Below are 27,836 nucleotides of genomic sequence, written 5' to 3' on the forward strand. Positions count from 1 at the left end.
GCGCTTCCCCCTTCACCGCGCAGCCGCTGTGGCCCCGACCCGGCCGTGACGCCGCTGCCGCCGCCTCCACCTCCGCCTGTGCTGGGGCCGCCTCCGCAAGGCGCTGCCCGGGGCGGTCGGGGCTGCAGCTGCGCTTCATGGTGCCTTTGCCCGTCCAGGCTGCAAGATGAGGCTGCTGGTTGCCGCACTCTTGCTGGTGGCGCCTCTCGGCGCCGCCTTCTACCTGCCTGGCTTGGCGCCTGTCAGCTTCTGTGAGGAGAGCGAGCAGACCGAGAGCTGCAAGGTGAGAGCCCGTACGGGAGGGCCCGACGTGGGCCATCCCTTCGCTCTGCCCCACGGGGGGCACCCGCGGCGAGGGGACTCCGCGGGGTATTCCCAATCCCGCTGCTCATAGGTGTCCTCCTGCGGGCGGCAACCTCTGCTCCGGGAAGACAGACACCCCTAGCTGGTATTCCTTTTTCCCGCTGAACTTTACAGCCCAGCACTGGGAGGACCCTTAGCTCCTTCTTCCTGGCGTGGCCGGGGCCTGTCAGCAGCCAAGGGTAACTCCGCCATGGGATAGCAGCATTTGCTAGTTAGCCTGGCGTTTCCTATCGGCCACACGTTTGTTTCTGAAAGTCCGTATTTTCATGCTTTTTCTTCTTTCCTGATTCAGTCACTAATTGAGCTCTTCGTGAACCGGCTGGACTCTGTTGAATCAGTTCTGCCGTACGAATATGATGCGTAAGTACATCCCAATACTTTTCCAGAAGTGTTTGGAAAGACGATTTTCTGTTACTGTAAGGGTGTCAGTATTGTGGCTGTAGGGATGGAAGAGTGAATCCGGTGCTCAGTGGCAGGAATTAAGTACAAGAGGGTGGGAAGGATGAAGGCCACACCTGTGCCACCTGACTGTCCTAAGTTATTGTTTAAAAAAAGGCTGCGGGGTCTCTTATGGGTGCATTTTTTTGAGCTGAGTACAAGATTTAGTGTTGACTGTTTGACATATTTGAAAGTTTTTTCTGCTAGGCAAATCTAGGACATAAGATGCTTTGAGTTCCTTTTTTCCCCCGATAATTGAAAGAAACTCAGAGACCAGTCACTGTTAAGTTCCTGGTTTTTTGCCAAAGCTCTGTAGCTAATTCTTGGTTTGTTGGTTTTGGTTTTGTTTAATTTTGATTCTTTTATATGAAAACTTCTACCTGCTTTTCCAGATATTTATAGGCCTACAAAGCGATGATAAACAATATGATTTGCAGTCTTGCTGCTGGGCACAGAAAATAAAACTTGCAGGTATTTTAGTTGTTTCCCTGGGCAGTGCAGCAGTAGAAGTAAGATGAAAGACTAGCTAAGCAATCCTCCATCTCTATTTCTATTAAACTTTATGGAAGCCAGTGAATTAGGACCATTGATTGAGGAAAAGTACTTATGTACCAAAGATTAGTATGAGTTTGTTTGTTGTTATCTTGGTGCTTTTTAACATAATGTGCTGCTACCTGTGTTCAGTGCAAAGCCAGAAGGGTTACATTCTCCCATATTCAGCAGTTTCAAGCTGTATGTATCTGAAAAGAATTGGTGAATGCTGTTTGGCAGTGTGGCACTATAAGACTAAAAACACTTTCCTTCTTTGAAATGTGTTTCATGTTAAATGCTATTTGTAAATATTCCTTTAAGAAAGGAGTGTAGTTTTTCAGAAACTTTTTGCATGCGAAAAGTCTGTAGCACAGTGCCTTTTTTTCCCACAAAATGAAACATTCTATTGTTTGTTTAAATTGCCATTTGAAAAGGGTGGGTGAATTAACCATCGTGCAACTTTAACCATTGTGTTAAAGATATGCTGGAATATGTATTGGTTGAAATTGATATTAAAATAGACATCATGTTTCTTTGCAAAGGCTCTCAGATTTTTAATTACCGGTGGCTAAACTGTTAAAAATCATGAAAATTACTAAGGGCATAATTTAAGAATTTGTTTTAGGCTGGTATTTACAGTTATATGTCAATTCAAAGTAAAAGGGAACCTTTGCTACTTTTTTCCAGTTTTGACTTCTGTCAAGATAAGGAAGAGAAAAGACCATCAGAAAATCTTGGACAAGTGCTGTTTGGGGAGAGAATAGCATCGTCTCCATATAAGGTTATTTTGTCCCTTGAAGTTGATCCTGTTTAAATTTGATAGCCGTTGTTCTGATGGCTGTAATCCATAGACATAGCTGAAGATGTGATGACTGGGTGATTAGTTTTGTTTATATTTTTAATATAACCACTATGGAGTTCGTGTAATAAAACCCAGTAAAACTCCTCCCAACCCAAAGGCATCTTAGGTTGGTTAATTACAGTTAGGAAACTGAGCTAGTGATCACCCTTCTTGCCTGTTGCTCTGTGGTAGAGAAGTCCAGAAACTATATCTTAGGTAGTTATTTAATAGCTGGATGTAAGGTGTGCTAGGTGAAATAACTGGCTTATTAAATGTAACATTGGAGACTATAAAGTGATAGTTCAGGAACTGTTTTGTATACTTGGTTGTAGTATTGGGCAGCTTCCAGAGTAGGAAGGGGAAATTGGGTTATGGCTCTCTTGGAGCTTTTCTCTGCTTGTACATACTTATCATCTGCTGTTGGAAACCATATTTTTCAGTGTTGATGCATATCACTTGGAACCTTCTGTAAAATAAATGTATGGAAATATTTTGTGAGTTGGGTATGTGGTATTTTTCTGTATCATGCCCTGCATTAGCCATGACCAAATGTAGCATATCTAAAAAGCTGTGCCATCAACTTAGGACAGTTATTAGCAGCGGAGGAGCTGTGGTCAAACAGTGGCTCTTGGTGTTTGAGAGCTGTGTGGTGTTCAAATACAGTTTCCAGAGTTGGCTTTGCCAGTTAAGCTGAAGACTGTGCTATGTGCGTGTGTGACAATTGCTAGATAATCCAAACCCCTGTGAGAAAAAGAGGCAGCAGTGCTGCTACTCAGTCTTAAGGGACCTGATCACATCTTTTCATTAGTCTGTTAAGTAGGTGATGCCCTCTCCCTTACATGAACTGTTCTTAGAAATCTCCTTGATTGTCTGAGCTAATGTAATTTTAAGTGTTATGACTAGTGGTCACAAGAAGCTTTTAAATATGTAGCGTGATGGGTCATTTCGACTGGATATATAGTGAATAGCTGTTTGAAATGGCTGTACACAACAGTAATTAAAAAGTGCTGTTCCTGGTTAGCATTTGGGCCTTAATAATATTAGAATTTTCAGTCATGCTTTAAGCTCACTAACAGGTAAATACTAACCGGGTTAGAAGTTGAAGATGCAAATTTGAGTGTGTTTGTGTTAGGTGATGTCTATGCTTGACGCTTAGATATTGTGCAACTTGTGTTTTTGGCAGCCTTATCTAACTTGGTTGTCATGGAGAAAGCCAGCTAAAGTTAACATGAGACATTCAAGAATGGTGTAGTGAAAGTCTGTTTTAGCCCATGATGAAATTATCAAAATAAAACAAACTGGTAAAACAAAAAGCAATACCTTTTCTACTAATTTTCAATTTTCAGTTCTCAGGGTTTATCCTTCAGAAACTTACAGTAAGGAGCTAAAGTAGTTAAAAAAAACACCTCCCTAATTTACCTGAAAAAACCCAAAATGCTAAAAGATCTTTCAAGCAAAATTGAAGTGACTTTTTTTTTGTGTGCTTTTTTTAACAGTTCACTTTTAAAAAGCAAGAAACTTGCAAGAAGGTTTGTACAAGATCATATGACCCAGGAAACAGTGCTGATAAAAGCAAACTGGCTTTTTTGAAGAAAGGAATGCAATTGAATTATCAGCATCACTGGTAAGCCAAGACATATGCTTGAGGTTGGGTTTATTTTCTGCTTTTGGACATTTGTTACCTATATTTTAAGTTGTCGCTTTCTTCCTTTTGTGTGATAATTGTCTCTCTACTGTGCATCTTGTAGGCATTACTGAAAAGTGTGTGCGTTACATGAATGTGAAATGTCACTGTGAAGTGAGATGTACCCCTTTCTGAGGACGTGTTCTTTGATGATTTCTGTCTAGGATTATCGATAACATGCCTGTAACGTGGTGTTATGATGTGGAAGATGGACAAAAATACTGTAATCCAGGATTTCCAATAGGATGTTTTGTTACTCCAGATGGTAGAGTTAAAGATGCTTGTGTTATAAATGTAAGTGGTGGAACTTTCTTTGTTAGTATAGGGTGGTTTCATTTGTGGTTTTACTTTCAGGCTTTGTTTTCCTGAGAAAGAACGGATGTGTTTGTAACCATGCTTAATGTTCCGACTGTGGGCACTGGCAGAGCTGAGTGCTGCTTGTGTGTGCAGTGACTCACTGATACAGTTTTCCAAATAAAATGTTCTTAGAGGTCTTTAACTAATATATGTTTAATAAAGCTATAAAAGAATGGTGTGGGTGTTTAAAAGCCTTAAAAATTTGAGGCTTTATTCTGAAATTTCATGTGTATCCATCCTAGTACCTATTCACTTTTTGTCTTTCGTGTTCACATGCAAGATGCTCTTTTATCAGTATCAGATAGAGGCTTTCTAGTGAAGTCCTAGAAATGAGCTCTGTGTTCTAGTTGCAAAAGTCATATCTAGCACAGTTTACAAGTTAAATGTGTCAGGGTTTTCCCAGGTGGCTGAAGGTTTATAAACACAGCTGTGACAGAGAAAATTATGTTGACAGTTGGAAATGTGTCAGTCATCCTGGGCGATCCATTGTGAACTAGTACAATTACAGATAGTAGTGATAGTTTTATCCCTCCTGGGTGAGGGACAGCACTCCTCTTGGTGAGGAGAGAACTTCCCATGACTCTGCTCTACCACTTGACCTGCTGCTTTTGTGCAGTGCCGTCAGTTAATTTGTATGCAGTTGGTCTGATGCTTCTTTGAAGTGTTGCATTTATCATGCACGTTCAGTTTACTCTATCTACAGTGACCTTCCAACTCAGTTACTCCTCAAGCTCCCCAGACTGTTGAAAGTGATCTTTTATACAGGTATATTAATGTTGAAGTGTTTGCCTTTGTTGCTCCTTCATGTCTCATGATAAAGTTCTTGACTTCTTGCGCCCTCTCCTGTTGGAGAAGTTGCTCAGTCTCCTGATCATGTTTTGTAGTCAGAGTTTAACAAGAAGAACACTTTCTACCTCTTCAACCACGTTGACATAACAATCATGTACCACAGCGGGAAGGATGAAAACTGGCCTGGTGCAAGACTGGTGATGGCAAGACTGAGACCACAAAGGTAATTGTGCATTAAAGCATCAGGTTCTGGTACTCTGGAGTCCTAACAGCAGTTCCAGAGAGAACTGTTCCTTAGAGATGTTATTTGAGTTAATAAATTCTGAGTAACTTGTTATTCTGACTTCTGGTAAAGCTTTCAGTGTGCTGGTTTATGTCTGGAGCTGTTTACAAGGACAGTTCCACAACTGTAAATGTCATTTAACTTTGCTTTTAAAGTGTTTCCCAAAGTCCCTTGTGATGGAGAAGCTACTTACACAGACTTTTAGAACCTGACCCAAACAACAGAGCCTTTTTCGTGTTTTGGTTGATTTGTATCTGGATGTGTATGTTTTCAGATACACTGAGAAACACCCTTTCACTAAGTAACAGTTTCCCATGTCAGATCTGTTACCTGTCTCCCAAATGTACTTTGGATGAATGTACAGGTGTTCTTTTTCCTGTATAAGTTTGTACACAGAAGTATAGTTGAAATACCATGTTAACACTGCTATTCAGAACTGAATGACAGCAACTAATTTCCTAGGAAGACTAACTGATTTTCTCGAACAATAGCTGCTTTGTTTTTGTGTTGACCAGAGTGGAGGTGCAGCAACTCAGAGGTCAGAAGAACACTGGAGCAACTACTTTGGCCTCTGGTCAATCTGTTCATTTACAGTTCATATTTATCTATATTTGAAAATTGCAGCCCAGTTATAAAATTTCAAACTAGGTAGGTTTTTATAGCTAAACTTTTCTCTCTTTTCTATAGAGGTTAAGTAAGTTAATAAATTACACTACTGCAGTTTCTGAAGTCATACAGACATGCTTGGTACAACATGACTTGATTGTACTTGGTTTTTCTCTTGCGAAGGTACAGTGGTTTTTTAGTGAATTATGCTTGCTATACAAGTTTATTCCTTCCATGAGTGCCAGGAAGATTCTACCCATCTTATTCATTTTTTCATAAATGCTTTATCAGTAGCATCCTGAATGGCTGAAAAATGAGAATTTCCCTTTTCCCTGGCAGTGCAGACCACAAGGGGGCAGTTAGGTTGCACATAACCTTAATTTTGTCATTCTCTGACCAGGTGCTTTGCTTCAACCTTGAAGCTCTCCTTATGGGGAGTATTTGTGGTTGGATCACAATGCTAAATTTCTTTGAAGAAAATTGAAGTTTTTAAAAATTTTATTTAACTTGTTTTCCCTGTTAGTTACAAACATACAGATGAGAACAACCTAAGCTGTGAAGGCCCACCTATGGAGATTCCTGGAGAATTCACCAATAAACTGAATTTGGTTTACACCTACTCTGTGACATTTGAAGTAAGTATTAAATCTGCTACATGAATATGTAATTCCACAAAAGAATGAAATCAGAGCAATTGGATAACGTTCTAATAGCTGTAAGTGGATTACAGCAGTGTAAATTCTGTAAGAATGGTCTTGTGAAGTATTTTTCTGAAAATCTTAACACGTTTTTTGTTCTTGTAACTTAAGTGACACTATGAAAATATAACTGAAGGCCTTTTTCCCCCCCTGTTTTATTACTAATAGAAAATTAGCAGATTGTATAACTGGAAGAGTTGTCTTCCTTGAGGTAAACTCTGCTTTCAGATTTCAGTCAGGCTGCTGAGAGTCTTATGTTAAATAACAGTTTATATTTGGGGACATTTTCTTTGTTAAATGTTGACTGTAAAGTTTTATCTTATGAAGTTGCAGGGTTTGTCTCATTTTGTGTGGTGTTTATTTTTTGCACTGGCTTTTTCTTGAGTAGGTGATCATTTATTTTTTTACAATTAATATGCTAATGTTTGCTAATACAGTAATGCTCTATTCAGCCTGTAATGAGTTAGGAAGAAGTTTCCTTCTGGCAAATGGGTCTTTACCCCAGCATGGAAGGTGAGCCTCCTGAGGGTGTGACTATAATTTGATTCAAGGTACTTCAAATCTTGGTACCTCTGTTTCAGTCTGTCCTGAAAACGTGGTTTTTCTGATGTAACACACCTGTCTTAGAGGGTTTGGCTTGAGACCACAAGCTTGTTTTGTACAGACAGTGAAGCAGCCGTGATATGGCAACAGCTTTCATCCTGCCAAATTGAATTTGATTTGAACCCGTGACTTTGAGGTGCAAGGCTCTGTAGCCTGTCACTTTTCCCTTGAGACACCCAATCCTCTTTCAACTCTGATTTTCCTACATGAAGGAGCCTTCTTTCATTAACATTTGTGTTTAAATCTTGAGGTAAATTGTGATTCAGAACTTCAGTATGAACTTTGGTTGCACAAATGGGTGAGGTGTTTGGATACCCACACTCTTTCTCCCTGACATGGAGAACGTAAGGCTCACATCCAGTGGGTTTGGATACTTCCAGCAGGTGGCGCTTCAAAACTGCGTATTCTCTCTGTCATCCATAAGCCTTGGTTTGAAATAATACCGTGTGTGTTTTACTTTTTATTAGTAGTTTCAAAATAACTTGAAAGTGGAGTGTTTGTCAGTGAGAAGCATTTTTAAATAGGAGAACATCAGTTTAAGTAAGCCTGACTACATAAAGCTTAAATATATACCTGTTTTATGGTCCTTTTTAATATACTTCTGATGAAAAAGTTATGGTGTCTGCTTTGACTAACTGACATGGACAAGGTATTTAGCACTGTGTGAAAAGTATGCATCATCATGGCTGTAATGTTTAGTACACAAGTGTACAAAAATAAAAGTATGAGAGCAGTTTGGTACTTAGCTGTGCAAACCTAGCACCTTGTGAGTAAATGAAGAAATTGAGCAGAACTTCATGCCTGTCAGGGGATAGAATTTGGTAGCAGGTCAACATATGTGTTCATCCAAAGAGAACAAATAAAAATAAATAAATGGGGAGGACAAGGCTTGTGAGTCAGTCCTCAGTTGTAGACATGAAGGTCCATCACAGGAATATCTGGAAATGAAAGTTGTGTGCCAGGAATCAGACTGGAAAATAGTCTGTATCAGCCAACACTATGGCAGAGAGTGAAGAAGCCTGTGCTAAATCCGTCAAAAGTGATTAGAAAAACATATTTCTAGCTTCCCTTGGAATTTTTCTCTGGAGTATGTTTGACAAAGTTGAAATTTCAAGATCAGTGTGCTATGCTGGGAAAATCTTGTAGTAATGTCATAATTGTTTTTCAGCTGTTGGGATCTGCAGGCCGCTACATCCCAAATCATGGAAAGATGAGGCTTAGTGAAGCCTAATTTAAAGGGAGAAGATGATGATAGGAGATTTCAATGAAAATTCACTCTTTTAGAATCTCTAGAGATGAATTAATGCAAGAGAGATCTTACATCCAGGGTTGATACCAAGCTTAGAAGTGAATGCTGACTGGAAGGTTTGGGAAGAGATGTGGTATGCTTATTTCCTCTTGGAGACTTCAACAAACTTGTACTTGCTTCTATTAATTACTGTTTCATTTCCTTATAGGAAAAAAATAATATTAAGTGGGCTTCCAGGTGGGACTACATTTTGGAGTCCATGCCGCATACAAACATCCAGTGGTTTAGGTAAGATTTGCATTTATTCAGTGAGTAATCTTGCGAGGGAACACAAAGATTTCTTAATTGTACTTCTAGGGAGATAGAACAATGTCTGTAGGTTTTCAGTCAAGAAAACTTTTTGCTTTCATATGTGAATTAAGTTTTCATCTCTTGGGAGCAATTGTATTACTGCATTTTGTGAAAGGAATGCATCAACAGTATCCAAAAGGAAAACAGTTCGCTTTTTTTTACTTTATTATCTCCATTCTGGAGAAGTTTTGAGTCATTGCAGCTCTGCAGTGTTCTTTCTGTTACTGTCTGGCTTTGACTGCCAAGTGAGAGGTACATGTATATATACTGCATGTTTTGTACTCAGCAGCTGCTTACAGTAAAAAGGTCTTTTTTTATGAGTAAAAGATGTATGTGAAAAACTCTTGCTTATTTTGTTTCCCTCCATAGCATGGGAATTATACTAAGTAAGTATATAATTTGTGTTGAAGTGTTAATGTTTTGCGATGTAAATCTTGTAAAGGCTAATCCAAATAAATTGTTCTCTACAAAATATTAATGTCACAGAATCAGTTTCACTGGTTGATAGATATAAAACCTACTTGATAGTCTGCTTTAAGAACTGTAGCTGTTTCACCAGGGAAATTACTTCTCAGCTATATAAGGAGGAAAATAAAGAAAAGCAATACGTACCTGTGTTCAGAATTAGGAAGGTATCATGAAATACTGTTTTACTCACTTCTGTCTCTTAAGTCACAGGCTTTTAAATCGTGTGCCTTTATTTTCCCCTTCTCTGAATGGGAAAATACTGGAAGGTCTGAATATCTAAGGCTTTTCCTCAGATCTGAGCTGTACATGTAGTATGAACTGATGCATCTCCTGAAACCTGAATAACTGGATTCAAAGTTTGACATTTTCTTTATCTGCAGTATAATGAATTCCCTCGTAATTGTTCTGTTCTTATCTGGCATGGTGGCTATGATCATTCTGAGGACTCTTCATAAAGATATTGCAAGATACAACCAGATTGACTCTTCTGTGAGTAAAATGTACAGGTTTTACATGAGCACATTTTTCTGTCCGTAGTGATGTCTGTCTCTTAGTTTTGAGTACAGTCTAGAGAGATGTATAACTATGATGAGTTTGATACATGCTAGTATCTCTGGGGGTTAAAAATTATTGGAGATACTCTGATTAACATAGGCCGATACAAATTGATGTTACCTGTGGCTGGAAACTGTGGTAGAATTACTTTGTTTAGGTAGGAGATCATAATATTGCACTTCATGGGCAACACAACTTCTGACCTGTAGCTGTGTTAGAGCTACTTGGTATGTGCGTAAATGATATCTTATTTTATTTGTAAATACAATTCCCATGGTAATTGCTGTTTTAAACTGAGTGTAGTTTGTTTAAATTGCTATCCGACTGAACCTGTTGTGAGTTCTTTTGAGATATGTACTCTTTAAAATGGGAAAGCTGCAGGTTTCCATAGTGGAAGTGAATATAACTGTGAGTTGGAAAGACTTGACCAGTAGACCGAGAGTAATTTTTACTCAGCCTTTTTCTCATTGGTAAAAGTGGTATCTGCAACTCAAAGATGAGAAGTAATGTCAGATGCAACAAAGGTTTGAATTTTCACTTTTGTTGCTCTCCATCTGGTTAAAGAAATACTTCAAAATGCACAAAAATGTTTCATATTGACTGTGAATTCTGTGTGAAAATACTTCTGTTCTTCTTTGTGGTTTTAATATTGGATATCTTTTGTTAATGGAAATCCAGACAGTGATTTAAAGTGGAATGATTTTTCTCACATCCTTTAACTGATAGTTTTTGTGAGGCTTTTATTTGATCTCTCAATTAAATTGTGTTCAGTATTTTATACTGTGTTGTCTTTATTAGTTGATCATTTTTAATGTGATAAAGAGCAAGACTTGTAGAAACTTGATGAGTTTTTATAAGTAACATCAGGGATAGGTGTGACTTTCAGAAAGCCACAGTTTTTTATTTTCTTGCCAGGTGTGAGGGACTTAAAAATGTGTTGCAGCTTAAGGAGCTTATTTAAAAAGGTGTGAAGTAATTGTGCAAAAGAGGACGTTGGCTGAAGAAGATGCAGAGAAGCAAAGTAGTATCTCACATTTAAGGGATGCTGCTGATTGTGCTTCAGAAGAGATCGATGCACCGGCCAGTGATTGTGGTCTTAGAATGTGCATTTAATGTTTCAGCTGATGCTAACTGGCTTTTAGTGTGATGTGGATTTAGTGAGACATTCATTAATGAAGTGTTCAGAAATCATTAGATTACTTTAGGGTCTTGTGACTAAGAGAGGATTCCTGAACTGAAGAGAACTCATGTCAGTATGTTTTCACCAGTGAGAGGTAAAGTGGTTTTTGTTTGTTTGGGGTTTTTTTTGTTTTGTTTTTTTTTTCCCTTAAAATCTTTGTAATGACTGCTTGAATGTAGGGGACTTGAATCTTCGTTAGAATGTTTTGAGCACTAAGCTAAATTAATGAGTAAGATGAGGATTACGGCACCTTTGAAAAGTTTAGAGCTCTGATATTGTTTGAAACTCTAAAATACAGCTTACTACTTGGCTTAGCTGTATAGTTCTTGTCATTATGTTGTAAGGTTAGCAGTATGAAATACTGCTGAATTTTTTGAATAGAAGTCTGAAAAATACTCTGACTCTTAGCTAATTAGCCAGTAATAAAAGAACTTAATTAAAAAACAAAGCTTTGAGACAAACTGTGGCGCATAGGCTTATATAGGATAAATCAAGGGTCTCAATCTGCCATACATGGTTTCCCTTTATTTCTTAAATGAAGATAATTACCATGTGGCTATTTGTTTTAAAGTTCACATTAGAACCAGAAGGTGTATTTTGAGTGCATTTCCCAGATGAGTTGTTGACAAGGATTCTGTACGAGTCATTTCAGATCTGTAAACATATTCTGTGTTCTATGAGGAAGTGAAGTACTAATAGCGTTTATTCCTGTTTAGTGTTTACCATTTTGGAAACAGAGATTTGCTTCAGGTGGTAACCTTTGCAACTCTTCCATTCCTTACTTACAGCTACCTGGGAAAAACCTTTATTTTGTCTTACCTCAACAATTTTCTTATTATCACAAGTAGTTCAAGTTCAGACTTCAGTTTTGTATTTATGCTTCTTTGACCAAATGAATCTTTCTTTGCTGGAAGAACACTGATGTGTTGGAATTATACCTGGATATCTGGTATAATTTTCTATCAGGTATAGGCTGTGGTTTTGTATTTTAATCAGTGTTATCTTGTGTTTAATAGTTTTCATTTTTTGTATTCATATATCAGCCTTCTGAGAGTAATTTCTAGCAAGCAGAGGTGTCAGTGTGGGGAAAGCAACGACAGTCTTCCAGAAAAAGAAAAGTTACATCATCTGTATGTCATTCACTAGTGTGATCTGCTTTCTTTCTTCCCCTGTTTTTTGGCAAGCTTTAATTCTAGTGATAAGCAGACCTTTGAACTGAACTCAGTATTACACTGAATGGAACCTGAAGCTTTTAACTTTATGAGGAGTAGAGGGTCTTCTTGTGGGGTTGATTATCTGTGGTTGTGTGCATTAGTTTTGTTGTCTGGTTGTTTTTTGTGAGAGGAGGTGTCTGTTTTGAGTGACTTTATTGAAAAGTTTTGTTCATCAGCAGTGGTTCCTTAAAGCCACTGGACTGAGGCTTCCCCCTACCGATTCCATCCTTTCATCCATTCACATCTGGCAGTGGGCCAGAGTGTTTGTACTTGTCCCTCATGATTCCAGGGTGCGAACTTCCTTACTTCCTTCTGGAGTACAGAGACAGTTTCATTCATTTCCAGTATTGTCATTGAGACCAATGGACTTTGAAATCAAAACAGAAAAAAATAACTGCATGAACTAGATTGAAGTTAAAACTAAATTAAATGCTTTGTTTTAGTTTAAATTTAGAATGATTTTCTACGGTTTGACTAATTACATTTGCTTTTTCTTGCTTTAGGAGATGAGTATTTTCTTCATAAATCTTGCCTTTTTCACTGAACCATTAGGGGGTTATAAAATCCATGGGTGATGAATCAAATGCATTAGTCTGGCTTTGGATCTTAACTGGAAGCTAATCAAAATTTAAATATGTATTTTGCATCTTGTTTGTGTTAATTCACTACTGCATTATGTATTGCTGCTAAAGACATTGTTGATTTTATACAGGAAGATGCCCAAGAGGAATTTGGCTGGAAGCTGGTTCATGGAGATGTGTTTAGACCTCCAAGGAAGGGAATGTTACTGTCTGTCTTTTTGGGCCAAGGAACCCAAATTTTCATTATGACATTTATTACTTTATGTAAGTAATTTCATTAAGGTGATGTGTATGTAGTGTAATAGTAGTAAGAAAGATGCAATATTATTATATAGAAGTCCTTCTTTTGGAAATAGAGTTCTTCCTTTAGTAACATAAAATATGAAGGCAATTTCGTAACAGTAATTAGATAGCTTTAGTAAGGCTGTTGTAAGCGTTGTCATTGAAAACTTTGTGATATCTGGGCTAATGCTGATTCTTTATGAATTCAGACGTCAAACTTCCTTCTTACAAGTTTCTTTGTTCTGGGAACCTTTTCTGTCCAATATGTTTGACATGAGGCTGCAGCCATACATAAATATGAGCAAGAGTGCACACCAGTGAAATAGTACTGACACAATGTTGAGATAATGATAGCCTACCATAAATAGCTGTATATGCATGGGATTTTGTAACCTGTTACAAGATGCTATTTTATTATTGGTTATCTGTAAAATTTATGAGCATTCCTTTTCTTACTGTACAGTGGAATTGGAAAGTACACTGATACTTAGTACAAAAGAAGAATCTTTTCAAATTTTGTTCTCCAGGTTTAACTCAGATTTTGGTCTTTCATAGGGGAGCTGCTTTTTTCTATTTATTGCATGATACTGTAAGATTACTAGAATTTTCTTGATGGGCTTGTCTGTCATTGTTGATCAGAACTCTCTATCTTGCTTAGCAATGATAGTTTCCTGCACAATCAGTTTGGTAGTATAGAAAGAAATTGGTGGCAAGAGAAAATGCTTTTGATGGATGGTGGCATTTTATTTTTCAGCGTTTTGGCTATGAGAAGTTTTCTACTTAAGAGATGAGGTGAAAGTAATGCTTTTGAACAAAACAGTACCATTTGGGGTATGTTTATGTGATGAGGTTGTACAGGAGCTTAGGCACTCAGCCTTCATTTAAATATGTGGTAGTGAAAGGGATAAACCTTCACAGTGATCTGTGTTACAGGGATATTTTGACATGTGTCCACAAATAACTAAATCTTTTTGTTTCTTTAGTCCTAGCTTGCCTTGGTTTCCTTTCTCCTGCCAACCGTGGTGCTCTGATGACCTGTGCAGTTGTATTGTGGGTCTTACTTGGAACTCCAGCTGGTTATGTGTCTGCTAGAATGTACAAGAGTAAGTACATGCATTTATTTAATGTGACACAAATTGTTAGATTCAGAATTGCTGGGCTGAATATATACCTCCAATTGGAGCTGGTGTCTCAGACAGTGTATCTGCTTCGTGCTGCCATTCTGCAAAACAGTTGGAAAAAGTCTTGACATTGAAATTGTTTTTACTTTTTCTCTACAGCATTCAGAGGTGAGAAGTGGAAGACCAATGTCTTGCTTACAGCTCTGCTGTGCCCTGGGTTAGTATTGTTTCCCCTCATTCTTTCTTTTATTCTTAAGTATAAATGAATCAGAAGTGGGAAGGAGTTGGGGAAAAGCCAATTGTTACGATGCTTGTCTGTGTGACTTCGTGTATGGTACTCCCAAGCTGCTGTTCCTTTTGTGCACTGCCTATCTGTGACTATAAAGAAAAGTGAATTCTGAGGAGCTGGAGCCTGGCACAGCTGGAACACAGCTTCTTGGCTTCTTGTTTTTTTGTCAGGTGCGGGGGTAGGAGGAATGAGGCAACTCTCTTGCAAGGTTGTGTCACAGCCTTTGGGAATCACTGCGCCAGAACATTGGGCCCAGTGCTGGGGTAATTCCAGTTTGGTACTGCAATACTGGGTGATTCTGGTTATAATCTTTTTACATGTGAAAAACATGGTTCACTCTCCTGTAAAAATTTAGGGTTTAATAGATGACAACAGGAGACAAAGACAATAAAGCAAAGATGTTATGGCTGGATGCGTCTTGGCACTCAGCCAAGAGCACACCTGCAATTTTGGAAAACACCCTTTATATACCATTTCTATTGCATCAGCTTGTTACATATTCATAAACAATTATGCATAGTAAACTTTTCCTCAAACTAGTTTACATATTCCAGGAACTATTTTACATGGCCCTTCCACCTTTTTAGAGCATGTGTATTTCTTGGCTCTGGTTTTAGCTCCTTCTCTTTATCACTTCCAGTTTGGGCCTTGGTCCATGCTTTCTTCAGACTGTGAGTGCTGATAGTTGGCATATCTGTAGCAGGTGTCCTTATCCTGTGTGCATTGGATGTTATCCCATCCAAGCAGGCATTTGAACACAAGCATACTTATGTCAGCTATTTTACTACTGTGTCTAAGCTTAATTAACAACAGAAATAAAAACGATATCTTTATAGCAAAGTTACCTTAGCACCACACATATAGAATCCATTTTAATATTTGCAAAAAGCCAATATTATAATATGTATCTATAATGTTACATGAATGTAGGTGGTGTCCAGTTTGGGATGTGGCTGTAGTGTGTATCATACTGTATAATGTGGGCAATACTGTCCTGCTTGGGAAGGGCAATAGCACTTCAACCTTTTGTTTTCTCGTAGCTCTTATGACCTTTTTTTGAGAATTAGTGGGGAGAGGGAGCAGAAATTCATTTCTTCTGCAAGTCTTCCGTGTTTATTGGTTGCAACTTTGAGTACATGAAGTCATCCCTTGGCAAGTATTTGTGGCAAAAGTGGAAGAAAATATTATAAGTTTCTTAAGGTATTTCTTCCCCCCCCAAAGCCTCAGAATGAATAAAACATGACTTGGCTTCAAGTAAAGCAGAATTTCATCAAATTAAACAAGTTAACAATCAAGTCTAGTATTTCTGTGAGAAATCTTACTTCTTAACAGAATGTGCTTCAGTCTCCCTGCTGTCATTTAGATGCTATTGGGAGAAAGAAGAAAATATATATCAATGGAAAGAATACCGTGCTAGTCAGTTAAACTCCCAAATAAATTGAGTTTCACAGAGAAAGTAAAATGACTGAGGCTGACAGAATATGAACAGATGCCCTGATTACACTGTGCTAGTTCAGTGAATTTGCATAATATCATAAACAGCCCAAGGCCTTTTTAATCTCAGTAGACTGATGGGAGTTTGTATTTGCAGTATTTTTTATAATTGTGGAGGGGGTAAGTGAGGTCTATGTTATGAGCCTGGGTAGATGATAAAGATTAGAAAGACTTTTAAAATGGATTTTATTTTTATTTTTTGTTCAACAAGATGCTTACACCAGGGGTCGCTTGGGTGTGCTTATTGAACAAGTCTATTCCCCCAAGCAGTTTTGTCAAGAGTCAGGCCTCTCCTAGGAAAAAAAGGAGCCTGTCTATTGCTCTAATCCTTCCTCCTTCCTTTTTAAATTAAATACAGGGTGCATGTTCACTTTGGGGCAGCTTAAATTCTGTCTCAGGAACACTTATTTTTAACAAAACCCACACAGTGGTGCACTTTACAGGACCCTTTCTGAGGCTGAATTTTCTGTGGTGTATATTTGAATCCAGAAATAATGGCAGTTAGCACAAGCTTTTTTTATATGGAGTTCCTTTGCAGAATGAACATTCTGCTTTATTTTCAGAATGGGATATTCGAGATCTTCATCTCACCTTGATTCAGCAACACCTTGGTTCTTGTCTCTGAGTTGTTTCTAGCTTTTGTTCAGGATGTTTAGAAAATGAGGCAGATGTGTTTAAGGGGGGAAGGAAAAGCAGATCTGGAGACAAATCATGACTGATGCAGTCTTTATTTAAATTCTCCAGAAACACGGGCTACTTAGTATGTGTAACTCCATGCTTATACAAATATTTCTCTTGTAGAGCAGAGCCCTCTTTAATCCCCCGTTCCCCTTCTGACACAAACTGAAGCAGCACATTAGAGTCCATGTTGTGAGAGTCCATGGGGTTTCCTAAATAGGAGATTTTGCTATCACTGTATTTATTCAGAAGGAATTTACTATTTATAAGGGATATAAATAAAAAAATATTCATGGTTTTAATAGGAAAGAAGGTCCAGATAAGGAGTTTTTACATTTATTCTGTATTTTTCCATTCTTTGTATAGATTTTTTCAATGGCAGCTTTCTGTTACTCTTTGATGTTATGTACAGAGTCTTTATTTAAATAATGGCTTTCCCTGCATTACCTACATTACAAGCATTGGGTGGTGCAGGCATTTTTACTTTACCTGCACCAGTGGTGAAAGAAATTAGGACTGTTGGGAAATTGGAAAATTGAAAGAAGCTACATTTATTTTAACTAATTTACATTTTGTAATACTAAGTGATATTTATTCTTTCTTGAATATTCTAATATATTTTCTGATCTAATTTTTCAGGATTGTCTTTGCTGATTTCTTCATTATGAATCTCATTCTGTGGGTGAAAGGCTCCTCAGCTGCCATCCCTTTTGGCACTTTAGTTGCTATTCTTGCCATGTGGTTTGGAATTTCAGTCCCACTAACCTTTGTTGGTGCCTATTTTGGCTTCAAAGAGAGGGTAGGGTCCTTTGAATACGTATTTGAAATACACCTGTCCTCTGTAATTGAGCCATTGAAGCAAGAGTTCTAGACAGGATCTGGTTGGGTTGAAACATCTGTGATCCCATGATTGTAAAAGGATATTTTACTGTCTTGATATTGAAACAGAGTGTGTATTTGTAATGTCATACCAAACTGATTTTTTCTGTCCATTCACTAGAATCAGGTTTTAATTATGGTCTTGGAGCTCTTACTTGCTTTTTGTGCTTCAGCAATAGTAGTAGTATTGCTGAGTTTTGAAGTAGTACTTAAGAGAGGCTTCAGTTTTGTACTTCACTAGTTTGAAGTAATGCCAGACAGCTAAGAAAAAGGCGATGTTATTGGATTTTTTTAAATTTTATTTTGTTTTTAGCTAAGGACTGAACAGATTTATTTTGTGTTCTGCTTTGATTACTGGCCCATAGTTGGAATGTCTAAAGCACATGTGCTTTTTCCTAGTGATGGATATCAAGTTTGTAGATTTTTTTGTTTGATAACGTGTGATGGCTTATGAATGAAAATATAGTTATGTTTATAAATATTTATATGCTGATACTAGGGAAAAGTAATCTTATTTATGATGTAATAATTCATCTTTTATTTCTATTATTTTTTTCTGCAGCCTATTGAGCATCCAGTGCGTACAAACCAGATTCCTCGCCAAATCCCAGAGCAGTCATTTTTCACAAAGCCATTGCCTGGTATCATCATGGGTGGTATCTTGCCTTTTGGCTGTATTTTTATTCAACTTTTTTTCATTCTGAATAGCATTTGGTGAGTATCACTTTTTTTTTCCTCTATTTATACAGGTTTGATAATATGTATGGTGAATTTGAACATCCCAAAGCACATAATATAAAGAATAAACCAATTTTTAAGGTTTTTGATAGTTTTGCAAATTTTATGGAATTTCTGGAGCCTTTATATTTATTTCTGTGCTTAGAATTTACAAAACTAATTTTTCTTAAGGAGAACTTCAGAGTATTATATGAGAGTCCTATTGCCTTGTTTTATCTTTTACATCTGGCTCTGTACAGCGCAAATGTGGTTGCATGCTGTTGTGGTTAGGTAGAGCCTAATCCATTGTGTAACTATATTATGATTTATGAAACTAATGTGATCTAACAGTTTCAACTGTGTAGATCAGAATCAGGTCAAGATCTTGGGATTCTGCAGAACAAAGACTCCACTCCCCATGAACAATCCACTCCACTCCTGAATCTTGTAAAACCCAATCAAGCAGTGCGTAAAAATTTCAACCAGTGCAATCTTTCATTACTTTCACAATGTAAACGTGAAATGTCTAATACATTGTTGTTCAATGGGAAATATTATCCTGAAGGTGCCAGGTTTTTATGGTGTCATCTGTATAGGTTGAGAGATCTTACAGAAGTTTTCTAAACCAGTTCTTAAATGCAAATACATTAGATTAACTTTTTTATCAGTCCTCAAAAAATGTGTACTGTAACTGTGCTGAAAAATACAATCAGCTGACAAACAGGTATATTGTGGACTTTAGCTTCCCTTTATCCTATGAAAGGAAAGCACGGAGGGAATATGCAATTAATACTCCTTCTATCAAATCCTGTACTGCAGTAATTGTCGTCTTCACTCAATCAAGTTCACTCAGAATCTGGTAATGTGACATTGTGAATTAACTCAGAGCTACAACCAAAAATGACACTTGTGTTTTTATTTGTTTTTAATTTTAGGTCTCATCAGATGTATTATATGTTTGGATTCCTGTTCCTAGTTTTTATAATTCTTCTAATTACATGCTCAGAGGCTACAGTTTTGCTGTGCTACTTCCACCTGTGTGCAGAGGTAAAAGTTGCAGTTCTGATGTAGATATGACTTGTAACTGGAAGATGTTAGAAATACAGGTGAGGTATTCATGTACACTGTGAAATGCTGGACACTATGAACTGATTGCATTTTCAGTCTTGGCATGCCTGTCTTAGCCACTCTTCTGAAATGTGCCTTCTGCTTCAAAATCATCTGCTGGCAACAGATAAGCAAAACCAAACAGCTTTTATCTTAGAATAGTTTCATCATCTTCGTAGTGGAAGCAATACGGCTGACTTTGAAAAAAGAAAATATCTGCATGCCATGTTGGAATTTTACTGAGCTAAATTTTACAGAATTAAATGTGTTCATAAGACAATGTTAATTTTTCACCATCTTATCTATACTCCATTTCCTACATGGTGATTCTCAGCAAGGGGTTTATTGTTTCTTTCAGGACTATCACTGGTGGTGGAGGTCGTTCTTGACCAGCAGCTTTACAGCAGTTTATCTCTTTATCTATGCAGTCCATTACTTCTTCTCCAAACTCCAGATAACTGGAACTGCCAGCACCATTTTATACTTTGGTTACACAATGATCATGGTCTTGATTTTTTTCCTTTTCACAGGTAAGTACAATGTTCAAACTAAAATTAATATAGAGGGCTCTGGTTTTGAAATGAGAAACATTAGGTGAAATTTAGATTACATGAAATATTAAATACAATTTATGACTCTTTAGGTGGTGTTACTTACGTGGTTTGTGACACCACACAGCATAGTAAGATTTTTTACATTTTCTTCCTAACTTGAAATTACATTTATTTATGGTAGAATTAATTTTCCTTTATTGAATATCAAGCCATTATATTTTCAAAGGCCCGTTTTTGTTAATTTTATCAAGTATTATCATTTTATGTAATATCGAGTATTTTGTTTATTTCATCGATATCGAGTATTAACTTGATTCTGGATTTCATAATTGGTTCTAGAAGTTCTGTAGTTAAAGATAATTTCTCTCTGCATATGGAGGATAAAAGATATTTTCAGCTTTCACTATCAGCAAGTGAAGGAGGCTGGTGGTGGGGAAGAAGTGATTGTTGACAAGATAGGGTTTTAGTATTGTTAGAGTTGTCTTACTTGCTCATTAAACCACTTCAAAATGATGGAAATGTACCTTAACTGGAGGAACCAATTTGAAATATGGCTCTCCAGTGTTGGTTGTCCAACTTTTCTGATGTTAACTGATGCAAACAAAGTATCTTCCAGAGGATTATTTTAATGTTCATAGTTGCTTGACTGAAACAATAATTTTGAGGCTGATTTGATGAGAAATTTGTGTCAAATATACTATGTGTTAGTGAAATAAGAAGCTCTTTGAAGGGTACTGGCCTTGAAAAATAGCCATGAGTGTTTTATCTTGGTGTTCATCATACTGCTGCTGTTGTATATGTAGATTTAACACATGAAGTCAGATCTTTTAGGTGTCACTGCTCGGCTTCGTGAAATACTGCAGTGACAGAACTAGAGAAAATGCTTGTTCACATATGATGGGCTGTTGATAAAAACAGCCATGACAGTCACTCCAAAGATTTGTAATAGAGGATTTCTCAGCAGACGGCGTGGTAGTTTATATTGTTACTTTTTAACTTCTTCTGCCTGTTTGTTGAAAGCTGCTGTGATTACATTGTGTTCGCTTTGTGAAATGCATCTTTTAGTTAATTGCAGTTGAAAAAGAGTGGCTGAAATAGGTAATGAAGGTAAGTCTTAACATGAGACTTCAAGTTTGTCAGTGTGACGGGGAGAAGGACCTCTTCCATCCTTATGTATTTAATTTTCCTAGTACTGGTTGGCACAAGGCAAAAAAACCCACTCTTCATAAAAACCTGAAGAAAATTCCTGTATGTGTTTGAGAAAAGCAGTTATGCTGTAGAAATGATATTAAATAACAGTAGCTGTTGCTTATTGCTGGTTTTTGTTCTTTATAAATGTCTCTCTTCTAAGAAGAACAATAAAAGTTCTAAAAAGAAGCAGGGAAAAAACTAGGAGGAGTTAATTTTTCTCGTTTTTAATTATTAGAAGGCAAACTTGGAAGTTTGCATATTACCAGTTTAACCTGTGCTTAAATTGTAGTGAAACAGACAAGCTCTAGATGTCTTCTATAGTATCTATCTATCTATCTATCTATCTATCTATCTATCTATCTATCTATCTATCTATCTTTTTAAAAACCCCAAAAATGATAGTCTAAAATGTTTTAATTACTTTTATGCTAAAGAAATATGTTAATATGTGTCTGAGTTTTAGTGTAGGTTAGTTGCTATCCTGCCAATTTCAATATCACATAATATGCAAATTGGTAGAAATAAAAATGTCCCTTTCATATATAAAATGATAATTGAAATTGTCATGCCAGCTGCCAAAATGGTATTCAAAGCTTCAGATATGCTCATCCTGGCATTCTTGATATGAAGGCCAGTGAGACCCCTGAAGTACAATAATAAACTGTGCTGCAGTTATTTTTGCAGCGTCGTCTTTTTCTTTTGCAAAAAACCCACAATGGTGCTCCCTGTGCTGTTTTTGTAGCTCATGAGGAAAGCTACTACATGGCCCTCCTTTTTTTTTTTTTTACGTTTAATAGACTAGCTAGTCACTAGAAGGCTAATGAGTACAACAAATGCACGGAGTACGTAATAAATCCTTGCTAGTGTAAAATACTGTGATAACTTTCTTTTCCATATTTAGTTAGGTGATAGATTTTGGGCCTGAAGTGTAAACTGTTCTAGACAAATGGCACAAACAGTGGGCACCTAACTTTGCTTTGTTTTGTAAAATAATCCTTAGCAGGCATAGTTTTAGAAAATAAGGGTTCAGTTTTTCACAGTTTCTGGAGGTGAAGGAGTTTGCTAATGTAATGTTACACATGCCTTGCATTAATAGCCTTCCAAAATGGGGCCTTGAGCTGTTCCACTTAAGTTAGCGTCAGGTATCTTGGTTTTCTCTATTCTTACCTACTAGGTCTCAGCAACTCTGACAGAAATACAAGGGGCAGCGCATTGCATTACCCAGGGCATTTCAAAAGGGATCATAATGAATAAGTAAATAGGAACTGAATGCTTGTATACCAACACTGACAGTAATATAATCTGACCAGTGAAATCTGATGGTGTGCACACCTAAAGCAGACAATTTAATTTTAATGTACAAAGTGCAGCTAATCTTTGAAGAAATAACAAGTGTGGTTGGATGGGGGTAGCTACATTATTACATGTATTTTATTTGTGGAGGCAAAAAAATCCTGAACATAGTCAAAGCATGTTTCTTTACAGTGACCTCTATTTTTGAACATCATTTTCACTTGTGAGTTAATGCCATTTTCAAAATTGAGTTTTGATCTTCTGGGTAGACTGTGTTTAGAATCTGAGATTCTGAAGCACCCACCACTGTGCGGTGATTGAAACCAGTATGATACAGAGAGCTTTTAAGGTACATGAGAAGTATCAGCCAAGTGCAGAGTGCTTTTCTGTTTGCTTTCTTACAATCTGCTCGTGCTTTGAATTCTTCTTTCTTCGTTAAACAATAAAGCTAGAAGAGATGAGTAGAGAAGAGTCTGCTTAATGTATTTTGACATTATTCTTTGCAATAATCCTTGTTTTTAATTTGGAATTTAACCTGGTTTACTAATAACTGTCCCTTACTCAGTTAGATGCTGGCTTTGTGTATAGCATCTTGTTTCTGTGTACCAGAAAGTGGTAGTATATATATTACAGATCAGACTATTCAGCAGAATATAAAGCAGAGGACAAGATCATCAAAAAACAATGAAGGTGTTAGTGTCTCCCCACTACATATAAAGGGATTTTTGGACATATCTTGCTTCTTGGCTAAAGAAGTGTCTTGAGTCATCTTCATATCTGGATTTGTGAGTTTTAAATGGCTCCTGCAAAAGATCCTTTACTTGTACCTCCCCAGAATGGTAAATGACATGCAGTGAGCTGCTGTACACTGGGATGGCATCACTTTCCTAGGATAGTAGGGATTATTTTAAAAGGTAGAGTCCTAAAATATGCACGTCATCTGCTTAGGGGAAAAATAAGGATCTATCCCACAACAGTGAGTTCTTCAATGCAGACCATTCAGGTGTTTTTTCATGCAGTTTAAGTTGGTGAATGGTTAGGATTCTGTAAAGTAAACACTAGCCAACTAATTTGTTATATTGGATTAAACCAAACAAACGGATTAGAAGGGCTCATTGGAGGAATTGGTGTTAGGCTTGGTGCTGGGTCATTTGATAGAGATGTGCATGTGAAAGATGTAAAAAACCTTAAAATGTGAAGGAGTTCAGACTAATCAGAAAATAAATGTAATGGCCTCAACTCTTGCAACCAGTGGGGTGTTTTACTCGTTTGTAGTTTTAGTTTGTTTGCTGCTTTTTTGGGCCTTTTTTGTTGTTGTGGTTTTTTGGTGTTTTTTTTTTTAAAGTACTTAGTGTTAGAATTTTTTTAACAGCTTTTCCAAAAACGCCTTTAGGTATCTGTTCTCTGTCATGTTGTGTTCATTGGTGTCTTGAGAAAAGCCTGAGCTGCAGAGGTGTGCTTCTTGTTGATAGTGCTTCAAAACTTGGGTTTCAGTGAATGTGTTTTGAAAGAGACAAATAAAAGCAACATCCTGGTATGGTCTTATCTAATCCTTACCTAAATACTTCTCCTGTTCTAATGAGAGGCTCATTTTAATAAGGGATGATTTTCATTTTGGTGCAAGATGAGCTTAGAAAAATTGTCAAGATTGAAGTGCTACCTATGCTCTTCAAGAAAATACGTTTCAAGTGATGCAATGTGGTATGGCAAGGTTGGATTTTAACTAGTGCCACTAATAATAGCAATTCTACTGGGTAGAGGTACAGGTGTAGGAAACAGAGTGTGCATTTGTCTGTGTTTTAAGATTGGCTTTAGACAAAGTAGTTAAAAAGAGAATCTGAAAACCTGTGGTACTTGTCAGCACCAGCCTAAAGATCCAGTATGAAGTGCTCAGATCTGGAACAAGTGGCAAATTTGTGAAATGGGTTAAAATGCAGAAAATGTGGAAAACATTCTGGCTAGAATTTTCAGACAAGCCACACTAGTTCAGAAGTATTTTTCCCCAGTTGCTATTCATTTGCAGATCCCTTTGACTGGGATATTTATTGCTATGTAGGAAATCAGAAACATTTTTACTGCTTTACCTTTTTTGGGCCTTATAGTGTTCATGGAATCACAAGCATCCCAAGGGCTGAGGGGGAAAACACTGAATTTCAGTGGAACCAGGCGCTGTGCTGTGGTTCATGTTCTTAAAGATAGAGGCAAAAATTGAGCTTTTTTTTTTTCACAAACATAAGCAATCCATGATAGGTAAAGCATGCATAGGTAAAGCTACTGTTCAGGAGAACCTAATAAATAATGTTCTCTTACCTTATATTAATTTCTGTCCAGTAATACTGGTTGCAATGTCAACACAACTCTGCTGACCTGAGCCTTTAGAAGCTTCTAGTCTATTTGACCCATGTTATTAAAAAACAAAAAGGCACTAAAACCGCCTAGTTGATTTGGTGTGATTCATTTGCACTCCTAAATCTGCAGTTGGATTTCTAACCTAGTTGATAACCAGTTTTCAACCTAGTTTGTGCCACTGCCTTTAAACTGATCTTAGAGCATCAAGTGGCTCTTTAGGAGAGGTACCTTTGATAGATGATGGGGTCTTTAGTTTGATGTTCTGGTTTTGATATTTCTGGTCCTTAGAGCTATCCACATATGGAGTTTGTAGGATGTATTTGTTCATAGGAGGGAAGAAGAAATTACAGTGCTGGTTAGCCCCAGTTATTGATGTAGAGGTAGCAACAGAAGGAATCTGCGCTCACCAGAGAGGGTTCGGACTACCTAAGTCTGTGTCTTGGTGATGAGTGTTGCCTTTCTCTCCTGAACTTATGATTCAAATCTGATATCTGACAAACATTACCACTTAAAAAGTGTCTTACTCTGCTTCCAGTACATTGGCAAAATTTTTGATAAAGTTTGAAAAATGAGCAGGGTGTACTTGGTCTTTGATCTGCTAAACAGACTTTTTTAGGAGGGGAAGTTGAAAATCAATGTTACTGAAACTTGTGTAAATCTGTTCATAGATAAAATGCTTGTTCACAGTGTGAAGTCTTCAAGTTCTGTTATGACTGAGGCAATGTTTTATAGAAAACTGATGTATTATAAAGATTCAGACTAACAAGGATGGGAGGAAAATATGTGGATTTAGAGTGTGTTCCCATATTAAGTTGTGGCATGCTCAGAAAACTACAGTAGCTGTCATTCTTGGGATAGTTGTACATTGTTGTTATGATAGTACACTTTTGTTCTAGAACAGCCGATCAATTTTTAAGGTCTCTAATGTGTTAAACATTTGGAAGAAACTGCTTTCAAAGCCATAAAAGGCTTGGAGAGAGCTATTTTATAAAAACAACCAGGAAGCAGAGACTGAGAACCATTATTAGAACAAAACTGTGAGAGTAAGGTTTAGAGTAACAATGCTGGTATTAGAATATTTGGCACAGGAAGGAGTGGGATATGACCATGAACTGCAAAGACTTAGTGATGTCAAGCCTACAAAGGAATTGCATTCTTTGTGTGGTTGCTGTCTCATCTCCTATGAACGGCCATAAATCTGGTGTCTCCTACTGTTTCAGAACAGCAACTGCAAACTTCTAAGGAAAGGGTAATCTGTGGCATATAATAATAGTCTGTCAAAAAGCCTTTAACTGAAGATATACATGGTAGCATGAGGAATGTAAGAACTGGCATACAGATAATAAGCATCCCAAGATGGGTTGTTTGCTTGGGAAATATGAAGATATAGTTTGAAAGATAGAAATGCAACTCATGTAAAAAACCCAAATGCTTCATTAAGAATCTTCTAGTTATTAAGTCAGTCATAATAGTGAAAGCAATTGGATGTTAAACATGGGCTGTACAGACAGAAAAGGATAATATAAAACTGGAAGGAGCTGAGTGCATGATCTTGCGAATGCCTGCAGTGGAGCTGGGAAGGGCTGTCCCAGGGATGGCATGTAGCTATGTTTTTGAGAAGGAACTCAGTGCAATTGAGATCTTCCTTTTTTTTGTCTGTTAAGGGTTAACATCTCTGTGGCAGTTTACAACTAGTAAAAGTGTGACAAGCATTGCTTCCTTTAGAGGCTGAAGACTAAATTAATTGGGACTCTGTCTCCTTGCATATCAAGTTCTTAAAGTAATTTAAAAGTAAATGTGATGGACAGTGTCTTTGCAGTTGCCCGATAAAAGTGACTGCCGGTGAAAACCACAAATTTCTTCATCAGTTTAAAAATAGAAAATTGTTATATACTAATCTCATTCAGTGTTTTGGTTTGTCACTGCTGCTTTCACTTGCTGCTTACTTCCAGCTGCTGTAGCACTCAGAGCATTCCTTTGCCAAAAGGAAGTAACAGGATACACAGAAGAAGAAATTTCTATTCTCAAGTATAAATAGAGCACAATGAATATAAAACTGGGACAGGTGAATTTTTTCAAGGCCTAGTTATGTGTCATAATTCATAGGTGGCAGTGAAGTGTTGTAGACCTAAAAAAATCAGGCAGGGGTTGGCTTGGCATGTTTATAAAAGTCAGTTTCTGAATTGGTGCTTGTGCCCCTGCTCATAGTGGTGGCAACACGGTCATCGGTGGCTTAAATGTACGTGAAGCAGCCTGGACCCTAAAAGTCATCTTTGATCTAAATCAATAACCTAGCTTGAGGATGAATGTGGGTTGTTAAATTTAAGAAGTGTTGTTTTTCTGGGTAGTTAGCTGGATTACAGTGTTATATTCTGTCCTGCTGGGAAGTACATGTTAGATTTCTCTCTCAGGGCAAGCTGGAAGATAAACTAACCATTATTACTTTCTTGTTTCAGGGACTATTGGATTTTTTGCCTGCTTCTGGTTTGTAAGTAAGATTTACAGTGTTGTGAAGGTGGACTGAAAAGCTTCAAAGTGTCTTTTGAACATATCCTTGCTGTTTGATAATTTTTACCATGTATTGAGAAACATCCTGTGTAATTATTCTAATTTGTAAAAGTGGAAGACCAGACCACAACAAAAAATGCATATTTTTATTGAAGAAAATGGCACCATTGCCATTTTGATATAAACAAAAATGTTTACATCAATATACTCATTGAACATGTTAATTATAGTAGTTCAAAAATGATATCCAAAATTTGATTTAGGACGAATAAGAATTCTGTGAAACAGTTTATTTGAAAAATTGAGTGCATTATGCAGTCCTCCAGCTGAATTTCCTTGTGACTGGAGTTTGGGTTTTTTTGTTACCTCTTTTGGTTACCATTTATATACCACGAAAGCCTAGGACTGTCAAGTAAATCTATGTAAAATGTGAATTTTTTAAACTAAACTATGATTGTACATATTATCCTGCACCTTCTTTACAACTAGGTTATCTTCTTACAAATGTACATGCATTTAGTGTAATGTAGACTTTATTAAAAATATCGACACTGGTTTTTGTTCAAATAAAACTGCACAACTC

General features: G+C 37.2%; 1 protein-coding gene across 1 annotated transcript; it reads left to right on the plus strand.

Annotated features, from left to right (window-relative positions):
• The first annotated feature begins 52 nt into the window (after nt 1–52).
• LOC115914813 (transmembrane 9 superfamily member 2-like) lies at nt 53–27,836 on the plus strand. The gene is made up of 17 exons (XM_030967587.1): nt 53–283; nt 656–723; nt 2,020–2,113; nt 3,670–3,797; nt 4,022–4,151; nt 5,099–5,226; nt 6,416–6,527; nt 8,651–8,730; nt 9,642–9,750; nt 12,923–13,055; nt 14,057–14,176; nt 14,354–14,411; nt 17,295–17,454; nt 18,097–18,248; nt 19,187–19,298; nt 19,717–19,888; nt 27,202–27,836. The coding sequence occupies exons 1-17, from the start codon at nt 167–169 to the stop codon at nt 27,267–27,269; spliced, it is 1,941 nt and encodes a 646-aa protein (XP_030823447.1). The 5' UTR covers nt 53–166; the 3' UTR covers nt 27,270–27,836.

Source organism: Camarhynchus parvulus, chromosome 4A (assembly GCF_901933205.1).
Source record: "Camarhynchus parvulus chromosome 4A, STF_HiC, whole genome shotgun sequence".
In the NCBI taxonomy this organism is placed as follows: domain Eukaryota; kingdom Metazoa; phylum Chordata; class Aves; order Passeriformes; family Thraupidae; genus Camarhynchus; species Camarhynchus parvulus.